The 11,289-nt window shown below is 51.2% G+C and overlaps 1 protein-coding gene across 1 annotated transcript in view; it reads left to right on the forward strand.

The window, feature by feature from the left end:
- Window positions 1–11,289, forward strand: part of NPC1 (NPC intracellular cholesterol transporter 1) — a 49,272-nt gene extending 37,983 nt beyond the window's left edge. Inside the window, exons 15-25 of the mRNA XM_040632645.1 lie at window positions 2,301–2,428; window positions 2,522–2,662; window positions 3,867–3,956; window positions 4,368–4,555; window positions 4,869–4,984; window positions 5,649–5,778; window positions 7,076–7,276; window positions 8,248–8,479; window positions 9,205–9,318; window positions 9,936–10,098; window positions 10,734–11,289. Coding sequence (XP_040488579.1) covers window positions 2,301–2,428; window positions 2,522–2,662; window positions 3,867–3,956; window positions 4,368–4,555; window positions 4,869–4,984; window positions 5,649–5,778; window positions 7,076–7,276; window positions 8,248–8,479; window positions 9,205–9,318; window positions 9,936–10,098; window positions 10,734–10,816 — 1,586 coding nt within the window. The 3' untranslated portion in view covers window positions 10,817–11,289. The remainder of the gene's footprint in view (window positions 1–2,300; window positions 2,429–2,521; window positions 2,663–3,866; window positions 3,957–4,367; window positions 4,556–4,868; window positions 4,985–5,648; window positions 5,779–7,075; window positions 7,277–8,247; window positions 8,480–9,204; window positions 9,319–9,935; window positions 10,099–10,733) is intronic.

The following is an 11,289-nucleotide window of genomic DNA, read 5'->3' on the forward strand; positions in this document are numbered from 1 at the left end:
CATTATAAATTTACTTAATGTGGTTATGCCCCATTCTTTTTTTTTTTTTTTATGTTAGTCACCATACAGTACGTCATTAGTTTTTGATGTCGTGTTCCGTGATTCATTATTTGCGTATAACACCCAGTGCTCCATGCAATACGTGCCCTCCTTACTACCCATCACCGGCCTATCCCAATCCCCCACCCTCCTCCCCTCTGAAGCCCTCAGTTTGTTTCCCAGAGTCCATAGTCTCTCATGGTTCATTCCCCCTTCTGTTTACCCCCCCTTCATTCTTCCCTTCCTTCTCCTACCGATCTCCCTGCTATTCCTTATGTTCCATAATGAGTGAAACCATATGATAATTGTCTTTCTCTGCTTGACTTATTTCACTTAATATAATCTCCTCCAGTCCCGTCCATGTTGCTGCAAATGTTGGGTAATCGTTCTTTCTGATGGCTGAGTAATATTCCATTGTGTATATGGACCACATCTCCTTTATCCATTCGTCTGTTGAAGGGCATCTCGGCTCCTTCCACAGTTTAGCTATTCAATCCCACCATTTTCTGAGCCTGAGAGTAGAAGGATCTGGGTATCTGAATGTGTCCCTTTGTGTTGCTTCCTTGTTTAAACTTTATTCTGTAATCAGAAAGTATCAGACTAGACCGCAAGAAAAACTAGTGGCATATCTTGGGTATCATTTTGGAAGTGTCCTCTTTCTTTTCTTTTTTTTTTTTAGAGGGGGGAGGGGCAGAGGGGGAGAGAGCATCTCAAGCAGGCCCCACCCCCAGTGCAGAGCCTGATGCGCTGCCCAATCTCACTACTCAGATCATGACCTGAGCTGAAATCAAGAGTTGGCTGCTTAACCAGCTGAGCCACCCAGGCGGCCCTTGTGTTTCTCATGTGGTTTCATGGCAGTGTTGGTGTTGGGGTCCCGGATGACAGATAACCTAGAACTCCTCTGCCACTTCCCCTTTTTGGCACCCGTGGCAAATGTTGATCTTTGAAAACGACATTCCCACGTCCCCCCCAGGAGCCTTGTCAACACCGCACTCTGAGCAAAATCCACAGGCACAATCTTCTTCGTCCATCCACACAAGTCACCAGGGAAGCAGCCTCGTTAACGAGCAGAGGTCCTTGGACCTCACCTTACTACGAGGAGCCAGAATAAGCTGGAACAAAAACCAGCCCTTCCGTATTTCTTGCCTATGGAGAAATCACCAAACAGCCTTACTAGCAGGGCTGTCTGCCCGCCGTCTGCTGTGTGGTAACGGGAGGACGAGAGAACCGAGCGTCTGAGCAGGAGGCCAGATCGGAAACACGAGCGTGGGCCCCCTCACACAGGGCTGCTGTCGGCCCGTCGAAGGCGGGTCTACAAACAGCTGCGCGCCAGCTCGGGTCTTCATTTCCACCGGGCAGTGCGCTCTCACGCCTGTGGGCCTTCTGCTTCCTTTTCATGGACGCAGGTGCAAAACAGGTTCTTCTCCCTTGTCTCATCAGAAAATGTGATGAGACAAGCAGCTGACCCTGTGCCTCAAGACTGCAGTGACTGGGGGGACGGTAGGAGCGGTGGGCACAGGTCTGAAAGAGGCAGTTACATGTTGCTGGCCCAGTGCTGCTGGGTCCTTTTTTTTTTCTTTCTTTCTTTTTTTTCTCTCTTTTTTAAGTGAAGCTGTGAATCTAGCTTTTTGTGTCGGGTCTCACTGTTAAATACTGGCTACCTTTTTTAAGAAATGTTTTTTCATCCTAGCATGAAGTGATCTGAAGTGGACCATACAGGATACATCTGGCCTATGGGCTGCCAGTTTGCAGGTTTGGGTGTTAACCCAGTACTTCTGACTGGGAGTGCCCTCATCTGATTGTAACGGAAGTGGGAGACTAGTGTGGTTGATCTAACAGCAGCTAGAAAATGCTGCTTTCTAGTGCAAAGCATAGAAGGTACCGGAAGAAATGACCGGCACTGGTGGTTCCGAAAGTCTCATGTGCATTGATTTGTCTGGAGAGCCTGTTACGTACAGTTGAATCGGGTGGGAATCCCCACTGTTCTGATTCAGTGGGCTGGGGTGGAGCTCAGGGACCTACATGTTTAACTCCCCAAGTAGTTCCAGGACGGTACCGTTTTGCAAGACACCGGGCTCACGGACCTGGTGCGACAGCCCCAGACTTCGGCGGCATTCCTCTGGGGGGTGTGGGAAGCGTGAGTTTTCTCGTGGCTTCAGCCTGTTCTGGCTCCTCGCGCTCCTACCGCGTCCACGTGAGTGAGACTGGCACAGCATGCCCTGTGCTAAGTGGATGTGACGGGCCGCTTCTCTCCCCTGCAGGAGCGTTGTCAAAGATGCCAGCTGTTCACACTTTCTCCCTCTTTGCCGGGATGGCCGTCCTCATTGACTTCCTGCTTCAGATTACCTGCTTCGTGAGCCTCTTGGGGCTAGACATTAAGCGTCAAGAGGTACGTTGCTGTCAGGATGACAGTCTGTTTACAGTCTAGAATCCAAGTAAAACAGCAGGAGGTTGTGACCTTTGTTCCTCTTTGTCCTCTCAGAAAAATCGCCTGGACGTCGTCTGCTGTGTCAGAGGCCCTGAAGATGGAACCAGTGTCCAGGCCTCAGAAAGCTGCTTGTTTCGGTTCTTCAAAAACTCTTATTCTCCACTTCTGCTTAAGGAATGGATGCGACCAATTGTGGTATGAGCTTGTCTGTGGTTTTCCTCACTTTTCTCCCCAAAACAGATTTGTCACATGCCTTCTAAGAAGTCAGCTTGGGTGGAGTGCTTGGGTGGCTCAGTTGGTTAAATGTCGGACTCTTGATTTCAGCTCAGGTCGTGATCTCAGGGTCATGGGATCGAGCCCCATGTTGGGCTCAGTGCGGATTCTGCTTGTCCCTCTCCCTCTCCCCCCGCCCCCCTCTCGTGCACATGGTTCTTTCTAAAATAAATAAATCTTTAAAAAAGAAAGAAATCAGCGTGGGAAGGAGATTCTGACAACTGTTAAGTATATATGCAAAAACACAAAAGCAAATATGTACAGGTATAGAAAGTAGTTTTCTAGCTGGCTTTTAGCAGTCAGTATAAGAGAGTTTTTATTTTGAAATAATTACAGGTTCATAGAAATTCGAGAAGATCGTACAGAGAGAACCCAGGTACCCCCACCCAGCTTCTTCCTGTGGTCTTACACAGTGGTAGTTCAACGTCCAAACCAAGACCTTGACATGGGCCCAGTGTGTGTGTCGAGTGCTGAGTCCCTTGATCACACGTGCGGATTGCAGTAACCACCGCTGCGGTCGATACACAGAACCGTCCTGTCACAATACCGTCCTCTACGCTGCCCCTTTATAGTGCCACAGACCTCCCTGCCCACACCACCCACCGTCCCGAGTCCCCAGCAACCGTGCGAGAGCTTTTTGCACTTGATATACTGGATGTAGCCAACAGTGATAACCGGTCTCTCTGTAAAAGAACACGGATTAGTCTCCAGTAGTGGTAAAGTAATAGTAACACTTAACATTTAATGAACACTTAATCTGGGGTATCGTGCTAAGTATTAGGTACAATGCTGAAATCTGCATTACCCCCAGATTTTCTCGTTCAGTCCACAAAACTGTTTGATGTTCTACATCTTTTCTTTTTCCTGTGTTACTGATGAGGAAATAGAAGCTGAGAGAGGTTAAGTGACTTCCCCAGGGTCACTTATGAGCTCCTGGAGCCAGGATTTGAACCCAGGTCGTTTGACTCTAGACACTGATCTGAGCCGCTACCCCCTACTCTTAACATGGCATGTAAACTTTTTAGTTGAGAAAAGTCCTGTTTTTTACGTGGGGAAGATCTTATTTATGTTCTTAAGCTCTAATACACGAAGCAGTCACTGTCTTATAACTGACTCTTCGTTCCAGGTAGCAGTATTTGTGGGCGTCCTGTCATTCAGTATTGCGGTCCTGAACAAAGTGGAAATTGGATTGGATCAGTCTCTTTCAATGCCCGATGTAAGCTGCTTTCTCTTCTATCTTGTTTAGCCAATGGTATGAATAAATTTTCCAGAATTTGCATGCAGTGATTCCAGGGTAATGCCTGCTTCTCAATGCACGTGCTGGCTGGTTCCCCCCGGGTTACAGGAACCGCCACAGAGCTTGGCAGCGGGGGCCGTCTCAGCATCTGGAACTCTCAGGGGGGAGCCAGAGAACTAGAACAGCAAGCTCTTCCCTCGTCAGGTGCCCCCCTGATGGCGGGCCAGCGAGGGGAGCACCTTGGGTGCAGGGAGGGTGAGGAGCAGGGAGCCGGCTGCGGCCGTCTCGACCAGCAGCGTTCCAGCGCCGTCTTCGTCCTTGGCCGTCGTCACCGCACTTGGACATCGTCAGCGCGCGCCTACTTTGTCCCGTTCTCTGTCATTCTTTCAGGACTCCTACATGCTGGACTATTTCAGGTCCCTCAAGTTCCTGCACGCAGGCCCACCCGTGTACTTCGTCCTGGAGGAGGGGCACGACTACAGCTCTCTGAACGGGCAGAACATGGTGTGCGGGGGCACGGGCTGCAACAACGACTCCCTGGTGCAGCAGATCTTCGCGGCGGCTCAGCTCGACAACTAGTCAGTACCGCCGCGGGGGGCCTCGGCCACGGTCCGCGGGGGCCGGAGGTTCGCGCGAAAAATAGCTTTGCGTAGAAAATGTGTTGCTCAAAATCGCCAGCTCTAGCTTTACCTCTGCAAACGCTTTAGGAGGACTCCTTGGCCGGCTCCTATCTCGAAGGGTTTTCCGTTAAGTGGTGCTGGAGTCTGTCCTTGGGGCAGCACTGTAACATGTAGAAAAAGAAGTGAAGTTAGGTTTTGGGAAAGAAGACTGAATCTGCAGACGTCCCCGCTCTGTGGAGCAAGTCAGTAACTTCTCCCTCCTTCTCGCCAGCACCCGGATAGGCTTTGCGCCCTCGTCCTGGCTCGACGATTATTTCGATTGGGTCAAGCCTCAGTCTTCCTGCTGTAGAGTCCACAACAGCACGGGCTCGTTCTGCAACGCCTCAGGTACCGGCCTCTCCTCTTCCAGATCTTTCCCTTTTCTCTGGAGACTTGTGACATTATCGTTTAAAACTCATTTGCATTGCAGCGCAGTTTATGCCGGCGCCGCTCCCACGCCCCTGGTCCCCTTCGCTGTCCTCAGCCGTGCTTTCTGGAGGGCGTCGTGGGGTTCCGTCTCCCTCCGCCCCCCACCGCAGGGCTGCAGGCCCAACACAGGCCCAGTCAGGGACTCTGGTTTTCAGAGTTCTCGGGGTTCTCTTCTCCCGACGCCACTAATAGCGTCTCTTGGTTGGGACCTGGCTGCAGCGTCTCACGGGGGAGCTTCCCGTTGTTATCCCTGTTGCCCTGCAGTTTTGGTAGGAGTGTTGAGGTTGTCCTCGAATTCTCTCGATAAAAACATGGAAGCCTTGGACTCTGATAATACCAACTGAGGTCATCCTCCAAGCAGGCAGCCTGCTTCGGGGAAGAAAATTTGTACAGCCTGCCTCAGGTGAAGATGGCATGTCAGCTGTGTTAGACTGAAAATCACGTGTGTTGGAAGCTTTGGGGTGAAGAAAAAAGATTCAAGGAAAGAATCCCCCTTGTTTCTTTATCAGCTCTGTAAATGCTTTAAAATAAAATCCAGAGCCTCATCGTTCTCACCTCGGCCCCTCTTCTGTGTCTGTGATAGTGGTTGACCCTGGCTGTATCCGCTGCCGACCTCTGACCCCAGAGGGCAAGCAGAGGCCTCAAGGTGGAGACTTCATGAGATTCCTGCCCATGTTCCTTTCTGATAACCCGAACCCCAAGTGTGGCAAAGGGTAAGTGCCGCTGAGCCGCTCAGAGACGTGCCCGCTGCTGGTTATGTTGCCCGGGACGGCTAGCAGAGGGCTGGGGTGGAGGCCGCTGTATGGGAAAGGTCCCTTTCTTCCCCTCCCCACCCTATCCCCATCCTTCTGTGAGAGCAGAAAAACCTCAGGCACTCATAAGGAGAGCTTCTCATCATCTCCGGCTGATTTCGCCCTGGCCGGAGCGTTTGTCTCTCCCTCTTGGCTCTGTGTCCTGGCCCCCTGGCTGCGTGAATGGCTGCGGAGCGCCGTGCCGGCGTCTAGCAGGGCAGGAGGGGAGCAGGGACACGTGGCATTTCAGAACGTGTTCACGTCCGTCTCGGTGTCAGGGACAGCTTCTCTGCTTGGTCATGTCATCCTGGATTGAGATCGAGATTCTTCAGCCCCGCCGTTCCTCCTGCCAGCCTGTCTGGCTGTGAGGTTATGGACTGTCTCACGCCCCATCTAGCCGGGCAGCCAGTTAGCCATGGAAGCAGGACGTCTGGGCCCAGAAATAGGAAGGATGGCTGGATGTCTGGGGTGGGATGGTTCAGAACCTTTTTTAGGAGGAAGAGTGTCCACATGTATGGTAGGTAAACCCTGGACTTCCCTGTTTTTCCTAAGAATATGTAATTCGACCAGAATCCCATCAGTTAGTCATGTAGATGGTGGCTGTGCTGGGAGACCTGTACTTGGTACCGAGGAAAGATTGCGCCTAAAAATAAAAACGAATCTTGCAGCTTGGTCTGCTTGCAGACTAAATGCTTTGGCCTACATAAACCAAACCCGAGTACATTCAGCTTTTAGGAAAGCAACAGCCACCGCTGACAGGGAGCCTCCTACGTGCCATCGTGTGCCAGGCACCTCGCCCACGACATCGCCCTTACCACACAGCCTGTGAGGAGGTGGCAGAGGACACCGCAGCCCAGATGTCCCTTTGCCCGGGTTCCGTGGCCAGTATGTGGCAGGGCCGAGACCCGTCTCCCAGCCATGGACTCCAGGCCCTTGTCCCTCCCGCCTGTTACACTGCTGAGCAAACGCCAGAGCAAAACACAGATAGAAACAAGAGCACCTCTGTACCAAAACAGCCAAAAGCAGGAAAGAAAAGCCAGTGTGAGAAAGAATAAGCTAAAACATTCACCGTTCCCTTTCAGGGGGCCTTCCCTGTCCCTGAAATCTACGGTTGGTCTGACCTCTGAGCCCAGGGTCGGGTGATTCCACTTCGCCTTGCGTGCTCGGGTTCGGCGGGGGCTTTCTGTGGCCTCTCTGACACCACCGAGTCTTCCCGTAGGGGACATGCTGCTTACAGTTCAGCCGTTAACATTCTCGGCAACGACACGGCTGTCGGAGCCACTTACTTCATGACCTACCACACCGTGCTTCAGACCTCTGCTGACTTTACTGACGCCATGAGAAAAGCCATCGTCATCGCCAGTAACATCACCAAGACCATGGGCCTCGAAGGAAGTGATTACCGTGTGTTCCCGTACAGGTAGTGTGGATTTGAGAAATGAGGTGTCCTGGGTTAGAGCCCACAGCCTGGCGGCTCCCTTGGTGGGATGCTGATCCTGGTTTTCGTTCTGACACCTTCTCCATCATGAGCACAAGCAACGAATATCAAGGGGAGTAGCATCTGGGTGAGGAAGGCCAGCGTCTGGAGCGCCCACCAAGGTCTGAGTGCTGGACGCACGGTCTCTGGGCTCGAGCTCACGGGCTGAAAAACACACTTCAAAACAGCACCCAGGCGGGGAGGGCGCAGAACCGGGGGACCAGGCCTCACAGAGAGGGTGGAGCAGACGTTCCTGGCCGGTAGCCACGGGTATCCTGACTGCCGATTCCCTGGGACAGTGCCTTTATGCAGGTTTTTCATTTTTGTTTGTTGGGGTTTTTTCCTATGAAGTATTTTAGGAGATACTGTATTTGGAAGATAGTGCAAAGTAGAAGAAACAGGTGGTTTTCCCCCACCCCTGTGATCTTGCTTAAAGGAGTTCTGCCCATTCCTGACAGGAAGACAGGCTGGTTTTGTTTTTTGGTTTTGTTTTTTTTTTGGAAGAAGTTCTCAGAATGAGTGTCCTCATTCCTGAGAAGAGCTGGCTAACTTCGCCAAAAAAGCATTTTCTCCTCAGGCCTCGCACAGACCGCATTTGGGCTGAGGTAATTCTCAGGAGAGACCAGGACTTGTATTTTCAACATGCCATGAGATAGTGTGTAGTGAAGAGGTTGGGCTTATGAACAGTCACTGTATAACATACACATCCTCAGTCACTATTCGGCCCTTCTTTGGGCGTCAGTGGTCAGAGGTTCATCTGAATTACTGTAGAGGAGTCTTGCAAAAACAGGGAGTTTTTATGCAAGGGACGTCTCCCAGGGTAGTTTCAGTTTTGCAGTAGTGGCAGGATGGGGAAAAAAAAGCTTCCAGAAGCAAGCATGAGCTATAACAGAACCTTTTCCTCTCTTCTCCAGTGTGTTCTATGTCTTCTACGAACAGTACCTGACCATTATCGATGACACGATCTTTAACCTCAGTGTGTCCCTGGGAGCCATCTTCTTGGTGACCTTGGTTCTCCTGGGCTGTGAACTGTGGTCTGCAGTGATCATGTGTGTCACCATCGCCATGATCTTGGTCAACATGTTTGGCGTCATGTGGCTATGGGGCATCAGTCTGAATGCAGTTTCCTTGGTCAACTTGGTTATGGTGAGTCCTGGCCCGCTCAGTTTGTCCCCACCTCCTGTGTCACTTCCGTGAACTGTTTCCTGGGGTAGAAGACCAAGGCCAGCTCTTGGAGAGGTGGGATGAGTGCTAACGGAGCGGGGACGTGGGTGGTGCGTAGAACAATGAAAGTGTGACTTCGTGGTGTCGCAGGGGTATTTTGCCTGGAACTTCCATCCTGAAGGGTTTGCAAAACATGTAGCCTAATGACAAGACGTTCACTTTTTAAAAAAAAAAATGCTCCTTCCCAGTGGAATTCTCTACCAGTACCTTTTGCTTCCCATGCAGTTGCCAGGTGCTTTCTGATAGTCTTGAAGACGTGAGCGTTTGAGAAAGTATTAAAATAGCAGCGTGTCTGTACTTACCATACGAACACCGTTTTCAGGGGTGGCAGTGAGGCCCCGTTAAAGCAAATCTGATGGCCACGTGCTGGCTCATGATGGGGTGGGAGAACCTTACGAGGGTTCCACAAGCCCCCCTCAAACAGGCAGATCGCTGTAGAGAAGTGGAGCTCTGGGTGCTGTGCCTCGAGGGTCCCACGAGTTGCTGGTACACCTGCAGTCAGTGTGGTGGGGCTTGGTATCACAAGGTAAAGGGCATACTTAGGGCTTCTGGGGCGCCCTGCACGCCAGATCCTGGGAGAGGAGTGCCTGCCTCCTTAGGATTTTCAGCCACAAAAGGGCAGTCGTAACGGGAGCGCTCTTTTCCAGAGCTGTGGCATTTCCGTGGAGTTCTGCAGCCACATCACGAGAGCGTTCACAGTGAGCACGAAGGGCAGCCGCGTGCAACGGGCCGAAGAGGCGCTGTCTCACATGGGCAGTTCTGTAAGTAGCCTGGCCCACGATCGCCACACGGCGTGCCCCGCTGCTCAACTGAGTGCTTCTGGGGAACCGGAGTCAGTAGGGAGAACAGAATTTGAATTACTTAGCCACTCCCCAGGATGACACATCTTCAGGCATTTCATGAAATAGCTGTATCCTGAAATTCTTTAGAACCATTCCCTTCGGTGAATCCTTTGTAAACCGTGAAGCAGGAGGAGAACAGAGAGGTTTGATAAGGGCACACGTGTTGACAGCAAGGGAGCTGTGGCCCTCTGACCCCGGAGAATCTTCGTAGTTCAGCTCCTTAGCCTTTCAGCCAGTTACTTTGCCACTCTAGAAAATACTTAATAGTTTTCATCTAAAAATGTAAGGAAATCTCTGTTTAAAGACAGAGTCCAGTGTCTATGCAGAATACACACCTTTTACCCTTACGCCTTTTTTCCCCCAGGTCCATAAGCAGCAAATCGAACAATTGTAGGGAGAATATAGGCTGCTTGTCAGTAACCGAAAGCTGGGGTTCGCCCCGTTGCTTTGGGCTTTGCCCATCAAGAAATCGCCTTGAGGGAGTGTTGAATTAGAGTCGGTTGGCAAGTGCTTTTCAACTCGGTCTCTTCTTTCAGGTCTTCAGTGGAATCACACTAACAAAATTTGGAGGGATCGTGGTGTTGGCCTTTGCCAAGTCTCAGATCTTCCAGATATTTTACTTCAGGATGTATCTGGCTATGGTCTTACTGGGAGCCACCCATGGCTTGATCTTCCTCCCTGTCTTACTCAGCTACATAGGTAAGCATTCTTGTTCCTAAACAAGTGGATGGAGGAAGCATGCTACGAAGGAAGAGAGATCTGGAAGCATTCTTAAACGGTACTTTAAAAAAAATTGCCAAAGAAAAAAATCTCATCTAGGGGTTTCACGATGGTCCAGACGGCTCCATTAGTAACTGCTAATGCTTTTTCTGGAGGCTTTGATTTTCTGCTGCACAAGGCCCCAAAGTCAGAGGGTGGAGGCGCTTGCGTGGCGGTGGCCCCGGGGGCTGCTCCCTGCTCCAGACAGGAGTGTCCCGAGTGACTCAGCCCCGGGTGTGGCCCAGCAGCGCCACAGGGCAGCTTTCATTCCCTGACTCACGGTCCTCGCGGAGGGCTGCGTCCGCTTATCTCTGGTCTCCAGACCGCCCTGAAGATCTTTTTACTTCTGTGGCCATTCCGGCTTCCATAAACGTGGTTGGAAGGAGAGGACAGGCCAATGTGCTTGTCTTAGAGCTTTGTAAGAAGCTGAAGCATTGGAATTAGGGGGAAAGGGGGCGTTGGGGGTTTATTAATCTCTGGGGGATAATAGTTTGTACTGTAACAGAACGACCTATCGCCTTTTCTCCTGAAGAAGTGATCCAGAAGTTTTTTTTTTTTTTTTTAATCCCTCACAGGCCCATCAATAAATAAAGCCAAAAGTGTGGCCACTCAAGAGCGATACAAAGGTACAGAGCGAGAACAGCTCCTGAATTTCTAGCCTCTTGCGAGCTTTGGGGACTTGGTGTCTGCGGGCCGGCCGGTTTACCGCTGGGCAGCGGCTGCGCCGTCGGAGCTGGACGGCAGCCGACGCAAGGCTGCAAGAGCGCGGCTTCGGCCTAGTGCTTTCAGACCCAGGACCGCGCGGCCGGCGTGTGAAGCAGTGTTACCTACGCCGAAGGCAGCCGCAGGACGCCGAGGGGCCTTCCAGGTTCTCCGGGAACAAGACCTAACTCGGGCAGGCGGAGGGGGACACCGGCGAGGCTGAGCGGGACCTGCTCCCTGACACTTTTTAAAGGCCAATCAATGCAATGTTTTCCTTTGTTTTTGGAGTTAAGCCATCACACAAGTTCTATACCATATTTTTAGTAACATTTGAGGGTGTTGTAGATACACTTTACTATAACATTTTGTAGTTTAAAGAGCTTTATTAATGCAATAAATTAACTTTGTACACATTTTTATATATATATA

Source organism: Ursus maritimus, unplaced genomic scaffold, assembly GCF_017311325.1.
Source record: "Ursus maritimus isolate PB19 unplaced genomic scaffold, ASM1731132v1 scaffold_18, whole genome shotgun sequence".
Lineage (NCBI taxonomy): Eukaryota > Metazoa > Chordata > Mammalia > Carnivora > Ursidae > Ursus > Ursus maritimus.